The 13195-nt window shown below is 46.5% G+C and overlaps 1 protein-coding gene across 8 annotated transcripts in view; it reads right to left on the bottom strand.

The window, feature by feature from the left end:
* The window catches only part of OPA1 (OPA1 mitochondrial dynamin like GTPase), an 80985-nt gene that overhangs the window by 27330 nt on the left and 40460 nt on the right, over positions 1 to 13195 (bottom strand). For all 8 annotated transcript variants that reach the window (XM_075571097.1, XM_075571100.1, XM_075571098.1 and 5 more), the window contains 7 exons: positions 12616 to 12768; positions 10045 to 10153; positions 9299 to 9378; positions 9046 to 9186; positions 8492 to 8608; positions 7042 to 7135; positions 6504 to 6614 (listed from right to left, as the gene is read on the bottom strand). In XM_075571097.1, the coding sequence (XP_075427212.1) occupies positions 6504 to 6614; positions 7042 to 7135; positions 8492 to 8608; positions 9046 to 9186; positions 9299 to 9378; positions 10045 to 10153; positions 12616 to 12768 (805 nt within the window). The remainder of the gene's footprint in view (positions 1 to 6503; positions 6615 to 7041; positions 7136 to 8491; positions 8609 to 9045; positions 9187 to 9298; positions 9379 to 10044; positions 10154 to 12615; positions 12769 to 13195) is intronic.

The raw sequence follows: 13195 nt of genomic DNA, 5'->3' as shown, positions 1-13195 counted from the left end.
CAGGAAACAGGCAGGAGGCTGGCCACGGCCATCTCCACTAGCTCTCCAACCCTCCCCTGCGCCAGGAAGCAGGCAGGAGGCTGGCCACGGCCATCTCCACTAGCTCTCCAACCCTCCCCTACGCCAGGAAACAGGCAGGAGGCTGGCCACGGCCATCTCCACCAGCTCTCCAACCCTCCCCTACGCCAGGAAACAGGCAGGAGGCTGGCCACGGCCATCTCCACCAGCTCTCCAACCCTCCCCTACGCCAGGAAACAGGCAGGAGGCTGGCCACGGCCATCTCCACGAGCTCTCCAACCCTCCCTTACGCCAGGAAGCAGGCAGGAGGCTGGCCACGGCCATCTCCACTAGCTCTCCAACCCTCCCCTACGCCAGGAAACAGGCAGGAGGCTGGCCACGGCCATCTCCACCAGCTCTCCAACCCTCCCGTACGCCAGGAAACAGGCAGGAGGCTGGCCACGGCCATCTCCACCAGCTCTCCAACCCTCCCCTACGCCAGGAAACAGGCAGGAGGCTGGCCACGGCCATCTCCACTAGCTCTCCAACCCTCCCCTGCGCCAGGAAGCAGGCAGGAGGCTGGCCACGGCCATCTCCACTAGCTCTCCAACCCTCCCCTACGCCAGGAAACAGGCAGGAGGCTGGCCACGGCCATCTCCACCAGCTCTCCAACCCTCCCCTACGCCAGGAAACAGGCAGGAGGCTGGCCACGGCCATCTCCACCAGCTCTCCAACCCTCCCCTACGCCAGGAAACAGGCAGGAGGCTGGCCACGGCCATCTCCACGAGCTCTCCAACCCTCCCTTACGCCAGGAAGCAGGCAGGAGGCTGGCCACGGCCATCTCCACTAGCTCTCCAACCCTCCCCTACGCCAGGAAACAGGCAGGAGGCTGGCCACGGCCATCTCCACCAGCTCTCCAACCCTCCCGTACGCCAGGAAACAGGCAGGAGGCTGGCCACGGCCATCTCCACCAGCTCTCCAACCCTCCCCTACGCCAGGAAACAGGCAGGAGGCTGGCCACGGCCATCTCCACTAGCTCTCCAACAATCCCCTGCGCCAGGAAGCAGGCAGGAGGCTGGCCACGGCCATCTCCACTAGCTCTCCAACCCTCCCCTGCGCCAGGAAACAGGCAGGAGGCTGGCCACGGCAGACTCTTCCACCAATCTACCGCCTCTGCCGGGAGACTCTTCCACCAATCTACCGCCTCTGCCGGGAGACTCTTCCACCAATCTACCGCCTCTGCCGGGAGACTCTTCCACCAATCTACCGCCTCTGCCGGGAGACTCTTCCACCAATCTATCGCCTCTGCCGGGAGACTCTTCCACCAATCTACTGCCTCTGCCGGGAGACTTTCCATGATTCCACCAATCTTTCCCTAAAGAAGTACTTTCTCACAAGTCTTGTTTTATTTTGTTTTTTTAAGATGTGACAAGACAAAAAAACAAAAACAAAAGGACCGTTTGACCAGAGAAAGACAGCACTGATCTTAATATATTATTTTAGTCCAAATAAAAAAAGCCATCAGTACTCAGTGATTTTTACAAGTCAACTAAGCCACCTTCTACAACCCAACACAAATTTTATTTTACTATTAATCGTCCTGAAATTGATAGGCAGAAATTAGGCCAGCAATTTATTTAGATAAGCATTTAAATAATGAGCAATAGTGTTGGAACTATTCCCCCGGACAGAAAATGTGAACTGCAGAGTCAGGAAAAAATAAAAAGGACAAGTGCGTTGTGTACTCTGAGTGGAGAGCTGGACATCCAGGACTCACCGGCAGCTTCTGCACGGGCAACGTAGAGCCACCCAAAAGTAGGAAATGGTAAACAGGCAGGAGGCTGGCCACGGCCATCTCCACCAGCTCTCCGACCCTCCCTTACGCCAAGAAACAGGCAGGAGGCTGGCCACGGCCATCTCCACTAGCTCTCCGACCCTCCCCTACGCCAGGAAGCAGGCAGGAGGCTGGCCACGGCTATCTCCACCAGCTCTCCAACCCTCCCCTACGCCAGGAAACAGGCAGGAGGCTGGCCACGGCCATCTCCACCAGCTCTCCAACCCTCCCCTATGCCAGTAAGCAGGCAGGAGGCTGGCCACGGCCATCTCCACCAGCTCTCCAACCCTCCCCTACGCCAGGAAGCAGGCAGGAGGCTGGCCACGGCCATCTCCACCAGCTCTCCAACCCTCCCCTACGCCAGGAAGCAGGCAGGAGGCTGGCCACGGCCATCTCCACCAGCTCTCCAACCCTCCCCTACGCCAGGAAACAGGCAGGAGGCTGGCCACGGCCATCTCCACCAGCTCTCCAACCCTCCCCTACGCCAGGAAACAGGCAGGAGGCTGGCCACGGCCATCTCCACGAGCTCTCCAACCCTCCCTTACGCCAGGAAGCAGGCAGGAGGCTGGCCACGGCCATCTCCACTAGCTCTCCAACCCTCCCCTACGCCAGGAAACAGGCAGGAGGCTGGCCACGGCCATCTCCACCAGCTCTCCAACCCTCCCGTACGCCAGGAAACAGGCAGGAGGCTGACCACGGCCATCTCCACCAGCTCTCCAACCCTCCCCTACGCCAGGAAACAGGCAGGAGGCTGGCCACGGCCATCTCCACTAGCTCTCCAACCCTCCCCTGCGCCAGGAAGCAGGCAGGAGGCTGGCCACGGCCATCTCCACTAGCTCTCCAACCCTCCCCTACGCCAGGAAACAGGCAGGAGGCTGGCCACGGCCATCTCCACCAGCTCTCCAACCCTCCCCTACGCCAGGAAACAGGCAGGAGGCTGGCCACGGCCATCTCCACCAGCTCTCCAACCCTCCCCTACGCCAGGAAACAGGCAGGAGGCTGGCCACGGCCATCTCCACGAGCTCTCCAACCCTCCCTTACGCCAGGAAGCAGGCAGGAGGCTGGCCACGGCCATCTCCACTAGCTCTCCAACCCTCCCCTACGCCAGGAAACAGGCAGGAGGCTGGCCACGGCCATCTCCACCAGCTCTCCAACCCTCCCGTACGCCAGGAAACAGGCAGGAGGCTGGCCACGGCCATCTCCACCAGCTCTCCAACCCTCCCCTACGCCAGGAAACAGGCAGGAGGCTGGCCACGGCCATCTCCACTAGCTCTCCAACAATCCCCTGCGCCAGGAAGCAGGCAGGAGGCTGGCCACGGCCATCTCCACTAGCTCTCCAACCCTCCCCTGCGCCAGGAAACAGGCAGGAGGCTGGCCATGGCCATCTCCACGAGCTCTCCAACCCTCCCCTACGCCAGGAAGCAGGCAGGAGGCTGGCCACGGCCATCTCCACCAGCTCTACAACCCTCCCCTACGCCAGGAAGCAGGCCAGCTGTTGCCACCTTGTGCGGGGAATCCGAACTGTTTACAGGAGGTTTGTAATTCTTAGGGAATGTGAGAGCACCGGGATACACGAGCCTGCTGAGACACCTCAGCTATGTCTTTCATCTGATGCAACGATTGTAAAAGGGATTTGTGTCAAGTATCACTGAGCACTGTTGAATTTGGATGGAGTAACAAAACTATTGTTTATTGAAATGAAACTTCCATTGTGCTAACAGTGCCTGTTTATCCTTCTGTCCTGTTTCCAACCTGTGAAGTCTGTTAATTGAAGTCCCGCTCTTTTTTTCCATTAACCTGTTATTTTTCTTTTATATACAGATCAACAGTCTCATGATACTGAGAGCTGTGCTTCTTCCATGCAGCAGGGAGCAGGGGGTCCTCAGAGCGGAAATGAATGCAGTTAAGCTCCAGAGACCCCCTGCTCCAAACCTACAGTATAAAACATGTCAAAAAGGAAAGCAGGATTGCTGCCGGACAACCGGACAAGCAAATGTTAGGCGCTATTGTAAAGTTCAGATCTACTTAAGAAGCCGATTTTGCAGCAAACGTTAAATATCACTCACATTACATTCTACTATGTAATTGCAACAGCAGATAATCAAATACAAGCTTACATACAATTAAAGCAAATCTACTATTTTTTCGCCTAACATAGAAACATAGGGAAATGGGCAGAAGAGGTTCTTATCTGCCACTGAATGCGCTCTGACGTCAAACCTTAGAACCGATTTCATCCATGCCGTTATTTCATATATAGGATAGCCGTTTGTCTACCCCAATATTTTTTTAATTCCCTTACTGTATTAGTCTCTACCAACTCTGCTGGGAGGCTATTCCCTGAATCCACCACCCTTTCATGCGATACGTTCCTGGAGCCCGACACCTTCCAACCCCAAGTTATTCTGTATAGAAAGCTCATTTCTCCGGGGTCACAGACACACTTCCGTTTTTTAACTCTTGCTGCTGGTGGAGATCCTTCTTTATAGCTTTAAAACACATAACTGTAACAATAGCACGAACAGGAGGAGACCTCTGGCACTTACACAGAGATTTTCTTCCTGCTTTCTGACCACTGAAAAAGACACTGAATCTGATCAGCTCTAGATGTCCAAAAGGTAAAAACTATGAAGTTCAAGTTTCAGAACTTCAAAGGATCAATGTCCGGAGAAGTGTATCCGTCACTCTCGGAGGAGCGATCAAACAGCTGGGTATCACATTTACCATTTGCCACAAAAGCGATTCTTAAATCCAGATATCAAATTATTCATTCACTGACTGACATTAATAGTCAATAATACAGTTATTAATAAATGGTATATTGTGTACAATATTTTTGGTATGACAGGTAAAACATTGTAATTGTGCAATGCTTCACACAGGAGTTAGATTACCTAAATTCTTACAGCCGTAGATCTTAAAACAAAATGGAATTTTTAATGCTAAGTATATGCAGTCTGTGTATCTGTTTGTATGGTCAACTTACATACACCTCTTAACAACCTTTCCGCAGCTGCTACAGCGCCTGCATTGTGGGAAACATTTTTGATCCTTTGACATTAAAAGTGCTTTTGGAATGGATCAGGATCCCCACAGTTCCGTGGATTCTCACAGTTCCGTGGATCCCCACAGTTCCGTGGATCCAGTCCCACACAGGACAGAACAACAACAACTTTACACGAGCGGGAAATTAAATAATCGATCCCTCAAAATAAGTTTCAAATAAAGAAATGTGAAATAGCGGAAATGCAGTGTTGCTTTGGGATGACGCTTGCGTGCTCCACCCAATGGTCGGATAATTAGATTTATAGACTAAAGGACAACTAGGTATGGCAATAATTATATGGGAAAGTCAAGGCAGATGTAGGGGCAGAAAAATCCCACTTCAATGTTTATTAACATTACCAGGAAAACATGTTACTATCACTAGGGTGATGTAGTCTTTTGAGGGGGGGTCACTTTTCAGTAAATCAATTATAGATCAGGATTATATATATTGTAACGTATATTTAAAAAAAAAAAAAAAAACATTTCTACCATCACATGGTAAAATATGAACTTTATATTATATGTCTAATGGAATTCTTTGTGACCATAAAATAAAAACATTGTAGAGGACCTGAGGAATAATACTAGGACTGGTAACATCGCCTGGCAACTAACACACAACAACACACTTCACCCTTAAAAATAATGAATGCCGCATAGCAACCCTGCCTGGCTCTTGCTAATTGTTATCAGTGGCAATGAGACCAAAGCAGAGCAGACAAGTCTGGGCAAGTGAAGAGAAACATGCAGATTAGCCAGTCTTGTATTTCCTTTTACACACAGGCCTCCTGATCAAAATAAATACAGATATTTACATAGAAAGGAAGGATTTCCCTTCTTATATTGGTCACAGCGGATTTACAACATCGGAAAGAACTGTACAATGCTCGGGGTTATTTGCAAGTCATTCCCTGGCTTATATCAGCTTCGCTCTGACCCCCGTAAGCTTTAGGGCGCTTGGTTAGCAGTGACGCTAAGTGGCCCATGAGAAAGAAAATAAAGCATGCAACAACTTATTACCAAAGTGTGCACAATACGTTATCCTGGTAATGTTTCAAGTCCGTGTTAGCTACCTGGCATTGAGGGGGTTAAGGTGACAGGGATAAGTTGCTGGTATGAATAGCTCAATTTACTTTGGGACATCTGTGTGTGGGACAAAGAATCTGGGAATTTCCAAAGCTTCTTAGAGACTTTGTGTGCGATTTCTAATGTGAAAGACTTGGAGATGCATGACTCTACTATCAAGAAATACTCTCAAAGTGGATGTACTTGTGAAATAAGGGAGCACCTTGTAAATAAATATTAGGAACAGTTTCCATGGATTGTTTTGAAGACATTAATCGATCAGCAGCAAAACAATGCCAAATTACCAAAAATAAATCTTAAACAATGGGCAGCTCAGACGCCTGCAGTCCAGTTGGCATTACTTGATGGTAAGACAATGGGACCAATCTTTTCCCATTTGGCCCAGTAAATATTCATGGTGGTAAGAACCAGCACAGTGAAACGCACACAGCTCCCCCCTCCAACCAAACTTTCCACCATACTGTTACCGAGTATTCTTCCATGAAACATTTACAGCAAACAGCACAAGTCTGAGACAGAGACACTGGATGGTACTTACTGAGGTCTTCTGCTAGTTGGACCCTCTTCCCGATTAACAAGTTAAGTTTTTTATTACGGTCCTCTGCAAAGTCTTCCAATACTTCCTTAACATTCTTCTCCAAACGCCTTACTGCATAAAACACATACAGGTCTGTATTATCATCCCAAGAAAGGCTGTAACCGGGCATGAGTTACTGCTGGTAATTTCCAGAGCGAAAACAGCATCAGAAGCAATCAAAGCAGCATCTTAACCAGACAGGCCTTTTGTGGACTGTTTCACACACATAAATCACTGCAAGGGATGAGCAATAGGTGCTAGAAATAGAACGCAAGACGGGATAGAAGGAAAGAATGGCATTTCCTCTCATAACATTAACCAGACTGCCAGGTTAGTTCAGCTGCTGCTAATATGTTCTTTATTGGCTCACAAGGAGAGACACATTATAGCTAGGTGGGCATGGTAATTATTGCAGGGGGCTCTTTATTGGCTCACAAGGAGAGACACGTTATAGCTAGGTGGGCATGGTAATTATTGCAGGGTGCTCTTTAAGACGTACCTTCTGTGTTTGTGAGCTGCTGTCTCAAGGTGTTTGCCGTGATTGCCAGCATGCGCTGTATCCTCCAGAAAAGGACCACATCATTGCACTCCAACTAAAATATTAGCATACATGTGGTCACTAATTACATGTACAAATACTACAACACCAAGCAAACCCCAGAGGCATGAGCTACAACGCCAAAAAATAAGTAGGAGAAAGTAAATAAACTGTAATATAAATGATCTCTTAATTCAAATCTAAAAGTGATGTATTGTAATATATTTTATATTCTAATTTCCAGTGGCATATGAGAAAGCAATATCAGTGTCTGCACCATGTGCTAAACAAACTCATCATGACCCTTCCATGCAACGTTCATTACTAGATATACGCTGACCGCAGAAACTATCCCCAACTGCACATAATAGTCCTCTGGCGCCACCTACATACCAAAGGCCGGTAGGTCAAGCGTTGTACAAATGTTCCCAAGATGCGAGTCGGTCTTATTGTTTTAATCATATTTATTTGTGGAATATGTTTTGTTTCTACCAAAGGAAAGACGATCTCTCAGTGGTGATCACGAGCTCTTATAAAGTATTGTGGAGGACAACAAAGGCGTATTTTCACTGGTTTTAGGGTTAGGATTCGTCCCCTGTATAATAAGTTCAGCGCTCAGAGGGGCTGCAAAGACTCGCTTCCAGAGAACACGGATTACACGTAACACTCCATGATATCCAGCACACGCGTGTACTTCTGTAGTTCATAAGATTCAGGAGCCCTTCATTGAAGATTATACGGCCGCACACTGCAGCTGCCCCACATGTTATGGGGATTTAGGCATATAATAAAGATGTCTTCCCTTCATTGTATGGTGCGCACTGTTCTGCGTGTAACAGGCAGGCACCAGCGCCTTTCATTAATAAGAAGATATGACCGATATAAAGCTGCAGTGAATTGATCCCCCAGAACATGCTAAGCTTGGGACGGAAAGTTCTCCTGCTCAGAGGCTTGACGTTCAGAAGCTCCTCCTACTCGTTTTTACCCCCCCCCCCCCCCACTATTTTCAGATCCAGCTCCTTCCGATAGCCAAGATTTTTGCCTGTCAAGTTATTGATTTTAAATCTCCCTCAGGGGAAACAAAATGGCTGCCAAATCTTTTGCCAATAGGGAGCTGCAACATCATTGGTTGTGGCTTCCTTTTGGATTCCTATGTAAATCCGCATTAAAAAGCAGGAAGTAATACCCGTAACTTCACCACGAGTATCTCGGGAACCCGGGGGTCCCGGAGCGGAGCATCGTGGGGTTAATCTCTGGAGGATGCCCCGGTTCCCATACGGTAAAATAAATGAAGGTTATCTGGGGGGTTTGCTCCTTTAACTTGGCTTCACGTGACATAGTACAGACGGCATGCGGAGTAAGCCCAGATTTCCCACGGCTCATGGAAGGAGCGGCCATTACTGAATCTTACCTCAGAATCTACAAAGTGTCGCTGATAGTAATAGAAGCCTCTCCTACAGAAATTACAGTGGCTAAGAGCTTGTTTTAGGAAATGCTTTCTGTAAACCTGGTGCCATGTATCTTTTATCTAGGAATAAAAACAGGGGTTAAGAAGGATTATATGAGAGAGAGGGGGAAGAAGAAAGGGTGGGAGGGGGAGAGAGAGTGTGGGGGAGGGGGCGAAAGAGGGGGAGAGAGAGTGTGGGGGAGGGGGAGAGAGAGGGTGGGGGAGGGAGCAGGAGGGGGGGGGAGAGAGGGGGGAGAGAGAGGAGGGGGAGAGAGAGGAGGGGGAGAGAGGGGAGAGAGAGGAGGAAGGGGGGGAGAGAGATGGGGAGTGAGGGGGTAGAGGGGAGAGAGAGAGGGGGAGGGAGCGGGAGAGAGAGGAGGGGGAGAGGGAAAAAAGGGGGAGAGAGAGAGTGTGAGTGAAAGGGGGGTGGGAGAGAGAGTGAAGGGGAGACAGTGTGAGTGAAAGAGGGGGGAGAGGGAAGGGGGTGGGGAGTGTTTGCGTGTGTGTCTGCTGCTCACCAACATTGGATCCACTTCTACTCCCCTGGCTTCTAGATTCTTTCTGACAGTTGTAACCTCATCGTTAGCCAGGTAAGCGGTGTGCTCCTCGTTAACTTTCAGCATCTTCTCCAGCTCTTTTTTTGTTTCATTACGTATGTTCTGCAAGGGGAAAAAAAAGACCAATTTGTGTGCGGTGATATTCTAGTTTTCATAATATCCAGAGAACGCTTTGTAATAGTTACAGGACTTCAAGCTCTTTGTATGAATTTACCTGTTCTGAAGCGCGTGAGGTCCAGTGAAGCCATCTCTCTGTCCAGTCTGGGCCAACCATCCCACGTATAACAGATTCAGCTACAACAAGCAAAGACATTGCAAGAGGCAACTTCATGACGAGTCCGCGGAGATATTACACACTCACACTCACACATATCCATGGGAGAGGCTGTTATCCTACATACAGCACTTACACGTGACATGTAACGTGTGGTGGGGGAGAAGGGTTTCACGGGAACATGACCAGAGAGTCAGACTATCTGTATGTATATGACTATATGTATGTATATGACTATATGTATGTATATGACTATATGTATGTATATGACTATATGTATGTATATGACTATATGTATGTATATGACTACATGTATGTATATGACTATATGTATGTATATGACTACATGTATGTAAACTGTGAACTGTCCTAATGATTTCTAGGGAAAAATCTGAGCTGTGAAGGAACATTCGCAGACCCTTTCAGATAAATTGCACATAGAAAGCTCTATAGAAAGTGACCTAAACATTCATTCCTGTCCTTTGGTGGGTGTCAGGAGTATAAAGAGTAGGAGGCCACATTATTAGCTGCAAGAAGATATCCACCAAACCATATAACATGCACTGAGTTCCAGCTTTCTAACGCAGACTAATAGTGGCTAAGTGCTCAAATATAATCACGGACACAACACTTCAAGATTAAGTTCTGCTTCTTTACTTTGCATCTGGGAAACAGAAGGAACTTACTGTCTTCCAGGCGGCTCTGTAACGTCTCTTCCATAAAGTGAATGGCTGCGTCCCACTGCTGCTTGTCTGAGATGGAGCGGTCTTCTAAGGCATTGTGCTGTATGACACGCTACAAAGACACACAAGCACACATATCTCATCTAGTATGCTCGACAAGGCGGAAAACAGGACAACAACAACAATATTCTATGGACTACGTCATAAAGATACAATAGAACCGAGGCCCAAAACGGACATCTAAGGCTAAGTGCACGGGGAGGGGGGGTTGCTTACTCACGCGAGGAGATGGTACTCAATGTCTACGGTGCTGTACTGAGTGGGGGACCGAACATATACCAGGCTTGTTATGGAAAGATCTTAAAATGTATCCCGCTTAAAGTGTTTCCAGCCACACCCGAGAGTATTACTATGAGAAGGTGCTATATGAGAGTATTACTATGAGAAGGTGCCACATGAGAGTATTACTATGAGAAGGTGCTATATGAGAGTATTACTATGAGAAGGTGCTATATGAGAGTATTACTATGAGAAGGTGCTATATGAGAGTATTACTATGAGAAGGTGCTATATGAGAGTATTACTATGAGAAGGTGCTATATGAGAGTATTACTATGAGAAGGTGCCACATGAGAGTATTACTATGAGAAGGTGCTATATGAGAGTATTACTATGAGAAGGTGCTATATGAGAGTATTACTATGAGAAGGTGCTATATGAGAGTATTACTATGAGAAGGTGCTATATGAGAGTATTACTATGAGAAGGTGCTATATGAGAGTATTACTATGAGAAGGTGCTATATGAGAGTATTACTATGAGAAGGTGCTATATGAGAGTATTACTATGAGAAGGTGCCGTATGAGAGTATTACTATGAGAAGGTGCCGTATGAGAGTATTACTATGAGAAGGTGCTATATGAGAGTATTACTATGAGAAGGTGCTATATGAGAGTATTACTATGAGAAGGTGCTATATGAGAGTATTACTATGAGACGGTGCCATATGAGAGTATTACTATGAGAAGGTGCTATATGAGAGTATTACTATGAGAAGGTACTATATGAGAGTATTATTATGAGAAGGAGCTATATGAGAGTATTACTATGAGAAGGTGCTATATGAGAGTATTACTATGAGAAGGTGCTATGTGAGAGTATTACTATGAGAAGGTGCTGTATGAGAGTATTACTATGAGAAGGTGCTATATGAGAGTATTATTATGAGAAGGTGCTATATGAGAGTATTACTATGAGAAGGTGCAATATGAGAATATTACTATGAGAAGGTGCTATATGAGAGTATTACTATGAGACGGTGCTATATGAGAATATTACTATGAGAAGGTGCTATATGAGAGTATTATTATGAGAAGGTGCTATATGAGAGTATTATTATGAGAAGGTGCTATATGAGAGTATTACTATGAGAAGGTGCTGTATGAGAGTATTACTATGAGAAGGTGCTATATGAGAGTATTATTATGAGAAGGTGCTATATGAGAGTATTATTATGAGAAGGTGCTATATGAGAGTATTACTATGAGAAGGTGCTATATGAGAGTATTATTATGAGAAGGTGCTATATGAGAGTATTACTATGAGAAGGTGCAATATGAGAATATTACTACGAGAAGGTGCTTTATGAGAGTATTACTATGAGAAGGTTCTATATGAAAGTATTACTACGAGACAGTGCTATATGAGAGTATTACTATGAGAAGGTTCTATATGAAAGTATTCCTATGAGAAAGTTCTATATGAGAGTATTCCTATGAGAAAGTTCTATATGAGAGTATTACTATGAGACGGTGCTATATGAGAGTATTACTACGAGACGGTGCTATATGACAGTATTACTATGAGACGGTGCTATATGACAGTATTACTATGAGAAAGTGCTATATGAGAGTATTACTATGAGACGGTGCTATATGAGAGTATTACTACGAGACAGTGCTATATGAGAGTATTACTATGAGACGGTGCTATTGGAGAGTATTACTACGAGACGGTGCTATATGAGAGTATTACTACGAGACGGTGCTATATGAGAGTATTACTATGAGACGGTGCTATATGAGAGTATTACTACGAGACAGTGCTATATGAGAGTATTACTATGAGACGGTGCTATATGAGAGTATTACTATGAGACGGTGCTATATGAGAGTATTACTAAGAGACGGCGCTATATGAGAGTATTACTACGAGACGGTGCTATATGAGAGTATTACTATGATACGGTGCTATATGAGAGTATTACTACGAGACAGTGCTATATGAGAGTATTACTACGAGACGGTGCTATATGAGAGTATTACTACGAGACGGTGCTATATGAGAGTATTACTACGAGACGGTGCTATATGAGAGTATTACTACGAGACGGTGATATATGAGAGTATTACTATGAGACGGCGCTATATGAGAGTATTACTACGAGACGGTGCTATATGAGAGTATTACTACGAGACGGTGCTATATGAGAGTATTACTACGAGACGGTGCTATATGAGAGTATTACTACGAGACGGTGCTATATGAGAGTATTACTACGAGACGGTGCAGTACCAGGCTGTCTTCCGCCTGCTCGTTCCATTTGTGCCTTTTGATGCTTTCTTCTTTTACTGCCTCCTTTAGTTTGTCAAATATGTCATCATGTTCTTTGCGTTTCTGCTCTGTCATGAAGCCGGAAAACTCCTGCTGAAGGATATCCCAAGCAACCTAGAAAGGGGACATAGGGAACATGGAAAGGGGACATATGGAACATGGAAAGGAGACATATGGAACATGGAAAGGGGACATATGGAACATGGAAAGGGGACATATGGAACATGGAAAGGGGACATATGGAACATGGAAAGGGGACATATGGAACATGGAAAGGGGACATATGGAACATGGAAAGGGGACATATGGAACATGGAAAGCTGTCACTTGTGCATCGCGACAGCATATGTCAAACTGCGCAAAAATGCAACTAAAAGCTTTTTGTTTGGCAGGAAGGACTTTGTTATAACAATCAGATCTGTATTGCTGTTTCACATGTTTACCTGTATTTTTAATAATGCAGAGAAAATTAAATGAATTACGGACAGCCTCTTTTTTCCAGTTACTGCCGTACTATCTCACTCAGACCAGGTCAGGCCGG

This window comes from Ascaphus truei, chromosome 14 (genome assembly GCF_040206685.1).
Source record: "Ascaphus truei isolate aAscTru1 chromosome 14, aAscTru1.hap1, whole genome shotgun sequence".
NCBI lineage: Eukaryota > Metazoa > Chordata > Amphibia > Anura > Ascaphidae > Ascaphus > Ascaphus truei.
The sequence above is the reverse complement of the archived record's forward strand: the minus strand, read 5'-3'. Positions and strand labels throughout refer to the sequence as shown.